Source organism: Culex quinquefasciatus, chromosome 2 (assembly GCF_015732765.1).
Source record: "Culex quinquefasciatus strain JHB chromosome 2, VPISU_Cqui_1.0_pri_paternal, whole genome shotgun sequence".
Classification (NCBI taxonomy): Eukaryota; Metazoa; Arthropoda; class Insecta; order Diptera; family Culicidae; genus Culex; species Culex quinquefasciatus.
The window spans coordinates 174501239-174518328 of record NC_051862.1 but is presented as its reverse complement, the minus strand read 5'-3'; the positions used below and the strand labels follow the sequence as shown (position 1 = coordinate 174518328).

The 17090-nt window shown below is 36.9% G+C and overlaps 1 protein-coding gene and 1 non-coding gene across 2 annotated transcripts; one reads left to right on the top strand and one right to left on the bottom strand.

The window, feature by feature from the left end:
• The first annotated feature begins 1083 nt into the window (after nt 1–1083).
• On the top strand, nt 1084–2425 carry LOC6033130 (cytochrome P450 4d1). The gene is made up of 3 exons (XM_038250937.1): nt 1084–1125; nt 1204–2020; nt 2079–2425. The coding sequence occupies exons 1-3, from the start codon at nt 1084–1086 to the stop codon at nt 2423–2425; spliced, it is 1206 nt and encodes a 401-aa protein (XP_038106865.1).
• Nucleotides 2426–7023: 4598 nt separating this feature from the next.
• On the bottom strand, nt 7024–7096 carry Trnar-ucg. Its single transcript has one exon. It is a non-coding gene; the product is annotated as a tRNA-Arg (tRNA).
• Nucleotides 7097–17090: the final 9994 nt, after the last annotated feature.

Below are 17090 nucleotides of genomic sequence, written 5' to 3'. Positions count from 1 at the left end.
CTTGAAGCGCCTTGAAGAACCGCTTGTCGCCGGTCATGTGCCGCGACGCGCCGCTGTCGACGTACCATTCTGTCGATCCTCCGTGACCGGCCATCCAAGCGAGGGGTTCGTCCGAAACGTCTGCTTGCTTCGCCTTGACCTCGCCCTCCTTGCTTGACTCTGGCTTCATGTTCGTCGACTCCTCCTTCTTCCGTTCGGGGCACTTCCTCCAAAAGTGGCCAGGCTGGTGGCAGTGATTGCAGAGCTGCTGCTGCTGTTTGTTGCCACCCTTGCCGCCCTTTCCTTTGTTTACGTTCGAGCGTAGGGCCTTGTCTCCGCCCTCAACCGCGCTTGAACGTTCACGCCGCTTCTCCGCCTCTGCCATCAGGCTGGCCTGCAGCAGATCCGACGTGATTTCCTCGACAGGCCGTTGCTGAATGGCCGTGACGAGCGGATCGAACGAGTCTGGCAACGAAACCATCATGAGGGCCACTCGGAGTTTGTCCGGAATCTCCTGGCCAGCATCCTCGACTCGTTGCACCAGCTCGTTGAACACCTGGATGTGCTCCTCCACCTCGCCGCCCTCCGGAAGGTCCAGCCGGGCCAGCTTCTTGAGGAGGTACACAACGGAACGCTGGTCGTGGTGGTCCTTCAACTTCTCCCAGGCCTCCTTCGCTGATTTGCAGGTCTTTATCAGCCTAGCCTGGTTGTCGTCCACCCACAGGCCAATCGTCGCACGCGCCACTTCGTCCTTCTCCACCCACTGCTCCGAGGGAACTTCCGGCTTCTCCTTGGAGATAACTGACCACAACCGCTCCTTGATGAGCAACATCTCCATTTTAAACTTCCAAGTGTGGTAGTTTACGCTGGTCAGTCTGGGAAGGGCGTAGCGCTGGTCCGCCATCTTGCCGGAACTTTTCACCAATCGTCCGGCACCAACTTTTTCCTCAGCTTCCTCGCGACCGAACTCCTCTTCCGCTGCGTTCCTGGGCACAAAACCTGTTGGCCGGATTAGCAGAGTACCGACGGCAGCAGGGAACGCGAAAAGGAGGGACGGATCCGGTTAACTTTGCCGGAAATAAAATACGCGCGAGTAACAACAAAATGTGTCTTTATTGTTGCGAAGCTGGCTTAGGAACTAACTGTGTGTGACGTGTCACTTTTTCTCTTGAACGGCGGCGCCGTTGTGCGCAGGGTTGCATCCGCGCACGTCACCTCCAATAGGGTGGCTCAACACAGAGGAGGAAGATTATTACTCCAACGTTTCACTTTAAGATCCTGGAGAGCTTCTTGGAGGTATTCAATAAGGGAGCGGACGTTCTGATTGCCAAGCTGGATGCTCACGCCGGGAAGGAAGAGTTTGACATCTACGAGCAAGTGACACTGTACGCTTTGGACAGTATCTGTGAAACTTCGATGGGAGTTCAAGTGAACGCTCAGGAAGATCCCAACAATGAGTACGCGATTGCGGTCAAACAGATGAGTACCTTCATCCTACGTCGCGTATTCAGCGCGTTACGATCGTTTCCGTCGCTGTTTTTCCTGTATCCGTACGCACGGGAACAGAAGCGAGTCGTTCGAAAGCTGCATAACTTCACCAACTCCGTCATTGATTCCCGCCGGAAGATGCTTGAACAGGAGCAGGCTAACTCCAAGGTGTCGTTTGAACAGCAGGATGAAGACGTTTACACCAAACGTAGAATCACCTTTCTGGACCTGCTTCTAAGTGTAACCGTCAACGGAAAGCCTCTGAGTCGTGAGGACATCCGTGAAGAAGTGGACACTTTTATGTTTGAAGGGCACGATACGACCACCTCGGGGATCTCTTTCACCATCTGGCATCTGGCCAAGTATCAGGACATACAGCAACGGCTGTACGAAGAGATCGATCGGATCCTGGGCAAGGACAAGAAGACCGCGGAACTAACCAACTTGAAGATACAAGAGTTTGAGTATCTTGACATGGTCGTGAAGGAATCACTCCGGATGATACCGCCTGTTCCCATCATTGGAAGGTGCTTGCTGGAGGACATGGAAATGAGTGAGTTCCCTAAATAGCATTCCACATCAAAATATTCAACTTTCTCTCCCTTCTAAAGATGGCGTAACGATCCCGGCCGGCACCAACATCTCCATCAAGATCTGTAACATCCACACGAACCCGAAAATCTGGCCCAACCCGGAAAAGTTCGACCCGGAACGGTTCTCGAAGACGAACGAAGACAAGCGTGGTCCGTACGATTTTATTCCGTTTAGTGCCGGGTCGAGGAACTGCATCGGACAGCGGTACGCCATGATGGAGCTGAAGGTGACCATCATTAAGGTGCTGGCCAGCTTTCGGATTCTGCCCGGCGAGTCGATGGATCGGCTGCGGTTGAAGGCGGATTTGGTGATTCGTCCGGATGACGTCATTCCGATTAAGATTGTACGACGGGAAGTTTGTTAGGAATTTTGGAGTTTTTAAACTGAAGTTCTCGAAAATATTTTTAAAAGAATACTTCACATATAATTCTCCAAAACGAGTGTTTTTTTTTTAAATTACATACAGTCGCAACAGTGACAAAACCTGCAGCATTCCCATTGCTGTAGACTTTATATTTTGCCCTTTTTCCACTCGACTGCTCTCCGAGGGCACATGCACCTCTGTGTAGTGTCCTTCCCAGTACAAACTCCGAGTGGCACTTAAGAATGCATTCACACAACAATTGTACTTACTAACTGCAGCAATTTTAGCATACATACATTCTTCAGCCACACCTGCCCTATTTCCGCAGTGCTTACCCTGTGGTACAACAACATCTCCCCGTACTTCCCCCCTTCTCAAAACAACCCCCAGGTCTCGGAGACCCAGGACTCCAGCAGGCTTGCACACGCTAGAACGATGCAATAACACTTGTTCCAAAGTGTTGTTTTCAATGTACTTTTCATGGGAATTTCTTTATTTCTCTCGCATTTCTCGACTGCGGCCGTTTTCACCGAGATTCACTCGGAAGAAAGGGGCCACTAGGCCAGGCCCTCAGCCAGTGTGCACTTGAAGTTCTGCGGCGGTGGTTGGAAAGAAGCCCTTTTCGGAATGCTGGGAGTCAAATGGCAAACCTGGCAAAGCCAAGTGGCACCTCGGAGAGCCATCATCTCCGAGTGGAGAGAGTGAAAACAACGATCGTTAATAACAATCGTCTCATCTTCTTGAGCAAGAAGAAGAAAAAAAACGACGTCGACTTTTCCCCTGGTGTATGGTTTTCCCGAACCCACCCACCAACACTGCAGTGGGACGTGCTCCTTTATGATGATGAGGCTCGTAACAAAAAAAGTTTTCCTTCCATCACCGGGTAAGTTTTGGGGAGGGTGAACAAGCTAATGTATCTATCAGAAACAATTAAGGTCCGCACCGGTTGGCAGCCGACCAGCCTCATTTTCTCGTCCTTTATTAATATTTTTATTCCAATTTTATGATAATTAGATTCGTCCGCTGTCCGCGATTTTCGCTGCGCGTAATAAGCTCTCGACGGACGTTTAGTGAAGTTTGTTCCCCTCTCTTGAGGGGAGAAAAAGTTTTCCTCCCTGAACATCAAGCAAAAAGAAGCCGAAGAAGAAGACGATCCCGAAAAGCAGCCTGTTTATCAAATGTTATCATATTCTAAATAGCGTAATGGACACTTAATTTTTGCTTTCCAGCATCACAGATCAAAAAAAAAGTCTGGCTCGGAAAATATTCATGAGGATGCTGCTGGCTGCTGGCCATCAGGAAAAACTTTTATTTGCTACGATTATTGCCCCGACGTGTGCCCCCCGGTGTGAAGTGGAGCATAATTCATACTTTTTTTTTGTTGGGCACGACCTTTTGCTTTCGGGCTTCAAATTTAAGGTGCACCGCGGGTTAAGATGGGGGCAGTTTATTTTGCATCTTAATTATTTTGAGAGAACATTGTATGATTGAAATGATTTATTATATTTAGTTGATGTATTTTATATATGTCTTGAAGATAAACTGCAAAGAATTATTTTTTTAGAATGGCGCTTAATGTACTTTAAATTAATTAATTTTATGTATTTTTTCAATATTAGAATAACACCAATTTGTTTTGGTATTAGCATTTTATATGAATCTCAAATCATATTTTTTGCCGTTTCAGTACTATTTATAGTTTTTCTTTTAAATCATTTTTATTTGTTTTTTATTTTATTTTCTCTGATACAAAATGATACTTTTGAGCAATTCTCTAGGTTTTTTTTTTTTAATTTTTTTTTGTATTTTTTAATCCAGCTGAATCTTTTATTGTGCTTTTGATATGCCCAAAGAAGATTGTTCACGATTTTGGGAACTCTTTTTTCTCCGTGTAGTTTGTCAATATTATGTCCATTCAAAAATAATGTATGAAAATTCAAAAATCTGTATCTTTTCAAGGCATTTTTTGATCGAATTGGTGTCTTCGGCAAAGTTGTAGGTATGGATAAGGACTACACTGAAAAAAATTATACACGGTAAAAAAATGTTGGTGATTTTTAATTTAACTTTTTGTCACTACACATGGTGTATTTTTCTGAGAACATTAAGATAAAAAATTCGACAAGTCTGATATTTGGCACCATGAAAGAAGGGCTCTTTCCCGACATTTTGCGGGGTCCGGCGAAATATTTCATTGGGGGGTCTAGAGCAACTTTTTTTTTAAAGATTATTTTTTCAATTTTTTAGGATTTTTCTTCAGAAAAGTCGATGGAAATCGATGGGTTCATGTTCATATCCATCAAATTTCTTATAAATGTGCCTCAAGAGACTCTAAATTACATATTTTACTCAAAAGGTTCACAACATTATTTTTTCAATCCTCTGCCGTACAACACTAAAATATTTTAAAACATTTTCGAATCAATCACATTGTAGAGATAAGTTTTATGAACAATTTTCATAAAAAAGTATCAATTTTGGTTCAATATAAGCACCGAGTTATGAATTTTTGAATCAATTCCGAATTTTTCAAAAAATCGAAATATTGGTCGCACAAATGTTTCAACTTCATTTTTCTATGCAAAATCGAATTTGCAATTAAAAATAACTCGAGCGAAATTTTGATAAAAAGCACCGTTTTCAAGTTAAAGCCATTTTTAAGGTAACGTTTTTAAAAATAGTCGCAGTTTTTCATTTTTTTAAATTAGTGCACATGTTTGCCCACTTTTGAAAAAAATATTTTTGAAAAACTGAGAAAATTGTCTATATTTTGCTTATTTGAACTTTGTTGATACGACCTTTAGTTGCTGAGATATTGCCATGCAAAGGTTCAAAAACAGGAAAATTTATGTTTTTAAAGTCTCAACCAAACAACCCACCATTTTCTAATGCCGATATCTCAGCAATTAATAGTCCGATTTTCAATGTTAAAATATGAAACATTCTTGAAATTTTTCGATCTTTCCGAAAACAATATTTTCATTTTTTTTAAATCAAGGCTAACATTTCAAAAGGGCGTAATATTTAATGTTTGGCCCTTTTGAAATGTTAGTCTAGATTTAAAAAATATTTGGAGAAAATATTCCGGGAACTCTTTTCTACATTCTGATTAAATCAATAAAGTCTACAAACGCTCAAGTTTAATCGGGCAAGAGAATTCATTTTTTTTTCTTTAAAACCTCTCAGCAATTTAGTATATTTGTGGTAATATTTTACAAGTTATGCTATTTTAAATGCTCAAATTTGTATCCGAGTAATACTTTAATGTACAATCAGTTGTAAAATGAAAAGTTTATTTTTTTTTCATTTTGTTAACAAAATCGTTTACTTTTGGAATTTCAAAGAAAAGTAGGAAACTGAAAATGAGTTTGAAAACTTTTAAGTGATTTTTGACAGCAATATTATTTTGAGATTTATTAATAGTATGACCAATTTTTGCCTTTTCAATTTTTTTGTTACAATTTGTGCGAAGTTCAATAAATTATATTTATAACAAATTTAAAAATCATTCCATCTTGTAACGGATCTTTCAAAAGACCGGAGTTCAAAAAAGAACCGATTTTCTGTTTTTGTGAGCCATGGTTCGTTCGCTCTTTGTAGTTAACCGGCTCTTTGAGCGGCTCGCCCTTTTTTTTGCCCACCTCTAATACTTAGTGAAATTGTAAGATGAGCAATTCTCATGTTTTTTCATCGGCTCAAAATTTTAAGAGGTCTTTCCACACAAGGCTCCATACATTTTGGCATGGAAATGTTGCCGCCGAGCAAAGATTTTTTGAAAAAAATTGTTTCTTGAAAAAAATGGAAATTTTACACGATGTTTTTTTTTACTTTTGTATTTAATGCAGATTTAAATTTGCAATTGAAAAGTACTTTACAGATTTTTTGATAAAGTGCAACGTTTTACTATAAACATCCACTTAAAGTTTTATTTTAACTGAAAATTTGCTGTTTTAAGTTTTTTTTATATCATGTTTATGATTGTTCAATCGCAAAAATATTTGTGAAAATTTTTAGTAAAAATGCTAAAGAGACATTGAAGATTGGACCTCCGGTTGCTGAAATACAGCGAACAATAGAAAGTGAAATAAGAAAATTTAAATTTTTAAGGTCATATCAGACTCTAATGGTCCTATTTTCGTTGTTAGAAAAATGTTTTTCGACAAAAAAAAAATCAAATATCAAATATCTTATATTTTTTCAAAAAAATTAAACTCGAAGGCAAAATTAAAAAAAAAATATTTTAATAATTCTCATAAATACCGATGACATTAAACCGATCAGAAGATTCCTTTTAAAAATACAGTTTCATCGATTATTTTTGTATTGACAGCTGCCATAATTGTATAGAGACACAGTATGGCTTTTTTGACCTCAAAAAAAAATTTGAACCAAATAAAAAAAAACAAAAAAGAAATCACGAAATCAGCCAATTTCGTAGAGAATTGCCTTAATGAAAATTTATAAAAGTAGCCAAAAATGTGGTTTTCAATCATTGCCCAGAAATTCCGTGACAGTTATTTTTCAATTTCATCTCATGAAAAGTCAACATTCATGTGAGAAAAGTACTGAACAGCTCAACAAAAAAGAAAATTTGTGACCGACCGTGACAGGACTCGAACCTGCAATCTTCGGATTCGAAGTCCGACGCCTTCTCCATTAGGCCACACGGCCCGCTGTGAATGAGCCCATTCATTTTCCGGCAAGGAGTATCCGTTTTTGGATTGTTGCTTGTACCAAGTTTAACAACGCATAACGCTTTTCCGATGCTACTTCTTGGCAGGTGTCCATAAATTTCCATTCAATTTGTGTGGCGCAGGTATTGAACTGAATCGGACCTGTTGAGTCTGGATAAATATAGATTTGAAGCAAAATGTGAACTATTAGTGCTGGCATGCTTTTGTTGTTGGGTTGCTTAAAAGTAGACAGCAAGCTTTATTTCTTTGAAAATAAACTCTATCCATTTTGAGGTTGAGCTTTTGCTACACACAAAGTGTCTCACTTTAGCACAAATGAACGAGCTTCTGGTGGGTTAAAAATGCAGTAGACGCACACTGCACCACTGCCAGAGAAGAGCATAAAATAAACAAATAGTGTGGACGCAGGTTCTATTTCCAGCATTGGAATATGTTGGTCGCAAAGGGTCGTATATTCAGCGAGTGGAAACAATTTCAAATAGACTAGGAGGGCACACAGATGGTGTGAAAACACTACTTTTGAATGCAAGTTTGTTTGTTTTCTGAAGGCAAATAAACACTTTTAAAATGAAGCTACTGTCACTTAGTGAAAATTGTAATTTTTTAATTTGGTAATTAATAAAGCTACTTGGAGGCATACATGTAGAAACCTAACCTAACTGCAATCAACTAACTTTGAAATATTTGCAGGATTATTCGTGGCAATCAATCTTATATTCTTTTTTTGGGAATCTTTTTTGACTTTTTTATGAATTGATATTGTGCAACTTTTGTTTTATGAACTTTTTAACATGTTTAAGTACTTTCTTTCCATTTTATGCTTTTTTTTTTCCTGTGAAACGGTTAAATTTGCACATAAAGATATGGGTAATTCTCCGCCAACTCACACAGCAGTTGCCCCGACCCCTCTTCGATTTGCGTGAAACTTTGTCCTGAGGGGTATTTTTGTCCCTGATCACGAATCCGAGGTCCGTTTTTTGATATCTCGTGATGGAGGGGCGGTACGACCCCTTCAATTTTTGAACATGCGAAAAAAGAGGTGTTTTTCAATAATTTGCAGCCGGAAACGGTGATGAGATAGAAATTTGGTGTCAAAGGGACTTTTATGTAAAATTAGACGCCCGATTTGATGGCGTACTCAGAATTCCGAAAAAACGTATTTTTCATCGAAAAAACACTAAAAAAGTTTTAAAAATTCTCCCATTTTCCGTTACTCGACTGTAAAAATTTTTGGAACATATCATTTTATGGGAAATTTGATGTACTTTTCGAATCTACATTGACCCAGAAGGGTCATTTTTTCATTTAGAACAACATTTTTCTTTTTAAAATTTCGTGTTTTTTCTAACTTTGCAGGGTTATTTTTAAGAGTGTAACAATGTTCTACAAAGTTGTAGAGCAGACAATTACAAAAATTTTGATATATAGACATAAGGGGTTTGCTCATAAACATCACGAGTTATCGCGATTTTACGAAAAAAAAAGTTTTGAAAAAGTTGGTCGTCATCGATCATGGCCGTTCATGGTCACCCGCGACAGACACGGACGACGAAACAAAGAGAAATGCAAAAAGTAACTTTTTCAAAACTTTTTTTCGTAAAATCGCGATAACTCGTGATGTTTATCAGCAAACCCCTTATGTATATATATCAAAATTTCTGTAATTGTCTGCTCTACAACTTTGTATAACATTGTTACACTCTAAAAAATAACCCTGCAAAGTTAGAAAAAAACACGAAATTTTAAAATGAAAAATTTTGTTCTAAATGAAAAAATGACCCTTCTGGGTCAATGTAGATTCGAAAAGTACATTAAATTTCCCATAAAATGACATGTTCCAAAATTTTTTACAGTCGAGTAACGGAAAATGGGAGAATTTTTAAAACTTTTTTAGTGTTTTTTTCGATGAAAAATACGTTTTTCGAAATTCTGAGTATGCCATCAAATCGGGCGTCTAATTTTACATAAATGTCCCTTCTGACACCAAATTTCTATCTCATCACCGTTTCAGGCTGCAAATTATTGAAAAACACCTCTTTTTTCGCATGTTCAAAAATTGAAGGGGTCGTACCGCCCCTCCGTCACGAAATATCAAAAAACGGACCTCGGATTCGTGATCAGGGACAAAAGTTACCCCTTAGGACAAAGTTTCACGCAAATCGAAGAGGGGTCGGGGCAACTTTTCCCGATTTCGTGTGAGTTGGTAGAGAATTACCCATATCATTTTACAAAAAAATACAAGGTCAATTGAAACTTGGCTTGTCGAAATAAATGTATGATGATTTTTTAGTCATATTTTTTTTTGGCTTGAGTTGAACAAAATTCACATCAGTTTACAGTTTATCTAGGTGGAAGCTCGTTTAAATATTCAAGAATCACCGGTTAAATACTGCATTGCATGCAACACACCAAGTATGTTGCACGTTTAGAAAACGTCATTTGCTTTTCCGTTATCCTACTCGCAGTTGAGTGCATTAAAAATGCATTCTGCATCGAAATTGTTTTTTTCTTTCTTCCTTTTTTTTCTCGAGGCCAAAATTAGACGGCTCCTTTGCCAAACATTGCGAATGCCAGTATGACATTAACCTAATAACCGCTGCTGTAACTTCCAACTTTTGTGAGTGAGAAAATTGGATCAGAAAGCTCCCACTTGTTTGTTGTGTGTTTGTTTGAAAACAAACCAACTTTCACTTCCCTCATGCTCCAAACCATAATTTTTTATATCAAATTTTCCCAGCTTATGTTTTCGCCTGCTTTCCCTCCGTTTGATGATGATAATCCCCTTGGGGGCGGCTGCAAAGTAATAGTGCGTCAAGGCTTGAAAAGTACGTGATTATATTTTCATTCAATCAAGCCGCTCTATTCATCTGCTGGACCACTAAAATGTGGTTTTTGTGCCCACGATGTTGATGACCGGGTAGGAAAAACAGTAGCCAAAGTTGGTAAATTGGATTTATATGTTCACCCATCGTTTGGAAGTGTTGGGACAGTTGGAGGGAGATGAACGCGGAAAAGTTTTTTTACCGGATTATGAATGTTTGCTGGAGTTTGTTTTTTTCTGACACCATCGGTAAAGGCTTTCCTGGGAAAGATTTAAGAGAGCGATATCATTCACTTTTTTTTTTCAAATTTTAGTGACTTTAAAATAAAACTTAACGTGAGATTTTGAAAGCAGCTTTAGCAACATAAAAAAACGTTTCCAAAAGTTCAGTTAATTGAACACTCCTTTTCACTTGAAAGTCGAAAAAAATTCACCAAAAAACAAAAATAACACCTGCCAGACACGTGCTGTAACGTGTCACTCAAGAGCTGTCTACTTCAGCAAGATTTTGGCACACAAAAAAACTCTCACGCAAGCCTTCGATTACGCAGCGTCTCTCGAAATCAATGCTCAATATCTTTTCTGTGATGGCCCACTAGCAAATACCCACCCACCCACCCACACGCACGTGCAAACATGCGAACAAACAAAATCCGACATAATCCCTCTTTTGTCTTTCACCAGCAGGCTGGCGATGGTTGGTTGATTGTCATTTTGTGAAGGGCCGTGACGAGTCATGTTTAGATTTCCTGAAAAAATAAATAAAAATAATAAACTTTTTATTTGGCCCCAGGTTTTCCGGTAAAACTCGAAATATGACCAAATGTGAGCTGGTTTAAAACTATTTTTTACCGGGCTTATTGATGATCCTAAATTAGTTTTTGGACCAATTCTGCCAAATTTAATATCTTAAAAGATATGAAATTTTACAAATGGTTCAATTTTTAACATCTTTGACATCAAATCAAGTATCACTGAAAACGTTTATTAGTAAAAATCCTGAAAAATAAAATTGGTCATACCGCCTTAACGTCACGAACTATCGAAAAATGGACTTCGGATTCGTGATCTAGGACTAAAATTGCCCATTTGAAAAAAGATTCATTCAAATAAATTTAAAAAAATACAAAAATTTAAATAACAAGCCATAACCTCAACATGTGAATGAAAAAAGTGTTTAAAAATGCATTTTACACTAGTTCAGTTGTTTTGTAATCATAAGTTTTTGTACCAGCTTTAGAAAAAAAGAAAAAAAACTTAAATGATAAAGACTACCACAATACAGCACATCACCTTCGTCAAAAAAGACACTTAATATTACACACTGCACGTACAATTTTTGTAAACACAAAAAAAAAGTTGCCACCGCCGGGATTCAAAACCCAGCACCGTCAGTAAGGACTGGCGCCTTAGCCCGCTCGGTCATTAGACCGATGGAGATTGGAAAGGATTAACTCATATAAGAGCCTGACATTTTGTCAAATAGGTTTCCCATACTGATGAGCTACATATTTCAGGAAGTAATATTACACAGAATTTCATAAAATAATGCAAAAGTTATTTTACACCCAGGCCTTTTACACGCAGCTGAATTACTACCTCATCTATGAACCCGACTAGCTTCATAGTCTGTAATTAATTTAAAATGCAATTTTAGTATTATTATTAATCAAAATAATTTGTCAAGCTTTTTGGGATTATTTTGGAACATAAAAAGAATTAAGTATTTTAGAGCCAGAAAGGGTTAACATTAAAAAACTAAAATTGCTTAGAATTTTAAAGAGAAAAATATTAAAAGTGTCTCTATTCTTATCTAATTTAATCTAATCTAATCTAATCTAATCTAATCTAATCTAATCTTATCTAATCTAATCTAATTCAATCCAATCTAATCTAATCTAATCAAATCTTATCTGATCTAATCTAATCTAATCTGATCTAATCTAATCTAATCTAATCTAATCTAATCTAATCTAATCTTATCTAATCTAATCTAATCTAATCTAATCTAATCTAATCTAATCTAATCTAACCAGGCCGATAAAAGTATGCTGTAAAGTGTACGTCCACACATTTTTCTTGTCATTATAAAATATTGCAGTACAACCCAGAACAACCGAAAATGAACTACAACATTTTAAGCGGCCAGGTTTTCCGTAGACAGGATTCTGTGAACGGATCGCATTTCACAGAATCTACAAGGAAAGAAGGTTGCATGGGCATACCGTACCAAACGCTAAAGACTGTTGTTTTAGGTTGTGATTAGCGTTAAAAATATGATTATGGTTATGTAATTAAAAATATAACTAATCTGTTTACAAAATACCTCGCAATTATAATAACAATGACAAGAACAATCTCACCCGAGTCTACACTGAGAAGAAAATTCATAAGATTCACAAACGTTTTATTTAAATAAAAAATTAGTGTTTTTTTTTTTTAGAAGCAATCAGTTTTTCTAATAAACAATCAATATAAGCAAATTGTTGTTTATTTTAAAAGTCAAATTCTTGAATTTTAAATAAAAAAAAAAAAGTTAACGATGTCAAAACAAATCATACCGCAGGTTCGGAACACAGAGCAGAGACGTCGTCCTCGTTTCACGAGAAAATGTACGTTTCCCACCTTATCGTGAGCGTGTATCGCGGCGGCAAACGGGCTCGAACATTAGCTCAAACTAGCCATCCGAAAAACACTGTGCCATCTAGTCACAAAGTGGGGGATCCGCGAGCGGAGAACAAAGGCTTTGTGGGTGGTAGTAGTTGTTGTTTGCCGGTTTCTCGCTTGAACGAGACAAATCCGTAAGGATTAGAGTTCGATGGCGAAAGTGTCGTCCCTAATAGATGCCGAAAGCATAAATAAACACGGGCGGACGGGCGCGAGGGCACCCGAGATATAGCCGGAATCTGGTTTAATTTTATTGTTTGCGATTGGTATGACTGTTGGGAGTGGAACGGAAACGGATGCTTTTATGTGGTCATGTGCAGCGTGAAAATGGGTGAAAACAAGAATTTGAGAAAAAACATATTATTTTCCAAAATACTAAAAATTTAGCTGGCCTTAAAATAAAAAAATATTAAATAATAAAAATAAACAAAATGAAAGAAAAGACAAATCAATAAAAATAAACACATAATAACTTTATAAAACACAAAAAAAAACATTACTAATTTTTTTTTGTGGAGGTTTATTTGTATTTGGTTTTAGAACTTAGCCCATAGTCTCCAAAAGCTTCATATATCTTTCCCGAAGTGCGGCCCACTAATCGTTCTATAGCGACATAAAGCGGAAGTGCTAATGCTTGGTTAACCTATAAGGGTGGACAACACATTCTAGTTTTATGGCCACTCGCTCTGGAGATTGCAGTTGATGCTATCGAAACTGCTTAAATTCTGGTTAAGGACCAGGGACAAGAGCACACATAAAACTAGGAAACATGCTCCTGTCCAACCGTCAGTCCATCCATAAAAGTGGACAAATGTTAATTGGACGAAACCCTATCAAAAGTTATTAATCTCGCCAGACGGAAATTGCACTTCCTTTGTCCTTAAGGGCAGCAGCAAGTCACAGTGGTCACGAAATGATTGCCCCAAAAGTATCATCTTGGTTTCGGCCAATTCCCCTCAACTGGCAAAAGTCACCACTGCCAAGAACCTGTTTCCTGTCCTGCTTTATTCCAGGTACCAAAACCGGTATTTTGCTCCTGGCAAATGGTGCACGAAATCGCTACGACTTTATCTCTCGTCCTAATCATATTAAGGTATTTAAATCTGTGCGTTTTAAGAGATTCCTTCTTTCTCCCCATCTTATCCCGAGATTTTCCCCTGCCCTCAAAGAAAGAAAATTTCCTCAAATTGTCGAAATATCATCCTGCTTGTTTTTCCCTAAACTCCACCGGCATCTGTTCGTCGTCGAGCTCCCACCCCAGAACTTTTAAACTTTAAACACCCTCTCCCACCACTACCACCACTCACATTATGCTAAAATATCTTCTCGAAAGAGGGAAGGGCCCCGTTGGTTTCATGACGCTGGTGATAAAGCCAACGCTGGCGCTGGTTCCTGACGGAACAGTGAAGCACTAAAACAGTAACGAATGCGCAGAGACAGTAGCTTCCGCAGTTTTCCGCAGGAAAATCGAGTTTTTGGAGACATCCCCCGCCTCCCTCTCCTCTTTTAGCGAGATAATGGCTGGGAGCATAAATTTTTGTAAATCTTGCGCTTGATTTTAAATTCATAGCGTTTATTTATAACGACAATGAATGTTTACCGCCCGGAGAAAATTTTGCTTTGGTCTAGCGAGAGTTCAAACCTGGCCCAGTTATGGCTGGATGGATCGATTTTTACGGTGGATCAGATTTTTGGGCTAGAGTTTGGTGCCATAAACTTGTGGTGCAGTAAAGTTTGTTTGCTTGCTTTTTTGCTGCTGCTGCTCTGTGCTGGGATCTAATTTGCCGCTTGGTGGAATATGGTGATCCGGTGATAAACTGGAACTGTGGAAATTTGATGATTTATGTTTTTGGCATTTTTTTTGCGAATCTATTGGGAATTGAAGGCAGATATGAAAACTCAAAGCTTTGTTTTTCCTATTTGTTTTCCTTCAATTGAAATAGTAAGAGTTTTGTAATGTTTCATTTGATTCATTTTTATTAGCATGCAAAAATAACCTTCAAAATAGATAAAATTGTGGGACGGTTAGAGGAAAGGAGGCGTTATTTATTTCAATATCACAGCTCAAGGGGCAACCGCTGCAGCAGAGAATTGACTGAGGTATTTTGTAAAGTTTAAACTGTGCTTGTAATATAAAATTGATGAAAAGATATCTAATCCCAAAAAACCGCGGGACACTAAAACTTAATTTTTAATCTACTCTATCTCAAAGTTGTCTAAAGTGGAGTTGCGAATTAGATGTGAAAAGTGAAAAAAATAAAAATAAAACAGAGCAAATTTTTGTTTTACTCAGAAACCTTCAGATAATTTGACACCGGAATTCCGAAACTCTGTGTTTTAACCCATTACAACCCAAACCCGAAAATTCGCAAATAATCTATTTTTCAACCAATTTTCGGTTTTGGAAGCATTAGAAAGAAGAACTATTAAAATTTATGAAAATTATAAAGAGTGGAAGTTTAACTTGTTTTATGTGGACAATGTTTTTAAAAATGTATTTTTTGGGGTTAATTTTGCCTGTATTTTACAATAACATTTCCTTTTATAAATTTTGTAATGTGCCAAACAATGACTCTACGCATTTTTTTTGCAATTTAAATGACAATCGTATCATTATAAAGCAGAACATGTGAAAACAAGCAAACAAATAAAAAAGTGGCTGTAAAAACATGAAAAAACATAAAAGGCAAAAGATAATTATTGGAGGTGGTAGAATAAGTAAGAATACTATCAAAAACAAACAAAAACTAAACATGATATATTCAATTAAAACTACACGGAGAAAAAAGAGTTCCCAAAATCGTGAACAAGCGTTCATGAAAATGGGAACCTCGAACAAAGTGTTCAAATCCCATGGTACGATTTTGAAAAACGTACCATGAAATTTGAACACTTTGTTCGTGGTTCTCATTTTCATGAACGCTTGTTCACGATTTTGGGAACTCTTTTTTCTTCGTGTATTTAAAATTAAACAAAAAAAAAAGCATTACTTGGTTGAATACATTGAAAAACTAATAAATGCTGAAATACAAAAAAATAACCATAATTGTTTTTTAAGTTGATTGCAGATTTTTTTTTCTGTAAAAATATTCGCAATATAGTTTTTTAAGGAAATATTTTTTTAAAAGAAATTCCACAAATATTCAAAACATTTTTTCAAATTTTTCAGTCATACTTTAAACAAAAATCATGATCATGAAGAATGAAAACGCAAGAAAAATAAATTGAAATGTTTAGAGTTTACAGGTTCGATCCCAGACGGTCCTGGTGGCATTTTTCGAGACGAGATCAAATAAAAATAAACAAACTTTTTTTTAGATTCAAAAGTTCTTGTAAAGGCTTGAATAAAATTTAATCAAAAATAAACAAAACAGAAAAAAATATGACATAAAATTTGAAAACCCTTGATAAGGCCTAAATAATATTGAAATTAAAAAATATATAAAAAACAAAATTAAAAAAAAACAAAAAAAAATAAAGCATAATATTTGAAATTTCTTCAAAAGGCCTGAATAAAATATTAAAAAAAATGAATGTACGACATTATTCGATTGTTTAAAAACCATTTTGTTTGTTTGACAAAAATCTTTGAAAGAAGAATCATTTACATTTTAGTAGCAAGTTTGACTTTGCCAAAAATTAAAAAGTGACTGTAAAAAACAAAAGAAAATCGAAAGATATGCAAATCAAAATAAAGAAAAAAAATAACAATGGAAGTAAAACAAAAGTTTTACATCCTTAACATGTAAAAAAGAAAAAAAAACAAAAAAATAATTTGGGCATAACAGGGCAAATAAATTTTCACAAAAATATAGCGAATAGTAATGGTTTATGAAGTTTACATAAATTTATTGCCTTCCTCACCTTACTGAGGAAAGGCTATAAAAACACTCGAAAAATGAACTTCTTGATTAGACCTCCTAGACCTACCTTCATTTGTACATATCGATTCAGAATCACCAGCTGAGCAAATGTCTGTGTGTTTGGCTGTATGTAGACATGGAATAACTCGTCACTGGCTGAACCGATTTCGATCGTATTGGCCTCATTCGATTCGTCTTGGGGTGTCATATGTCCCTATTAAAATTTATAAGATTTAGTAAAGCACATCAAAAGTTATGCTTAAAAAACTGCTGCATAAAAATTTCACAATTTGCAAAAAAGGGTGGTTTTTGCATAAAAACCTGCCATATTATATATTTTCAGAAAGGTTCTGGAATGACCTTTCTTTTAGATCAAGAATTTTCAAGATCTGACTTACCTATCAAAAATTACAAGCAGTTTAAAACATGGTCTAAATTTACATAACCTCAAATGATCGGGTCTGATCGCCACGAAAAAGCCGTGTGAAGGGATGCCATTTTCCTCAAAGGCGGTGTCTGCATAGTCTTGACAAAAAGTCTGTACGTAGTCTGTTTTTTTTAATCATCACTTCTAGAGTTTATTTTTGAATAGGTCCTATAAATATATGAAAGACAATAGT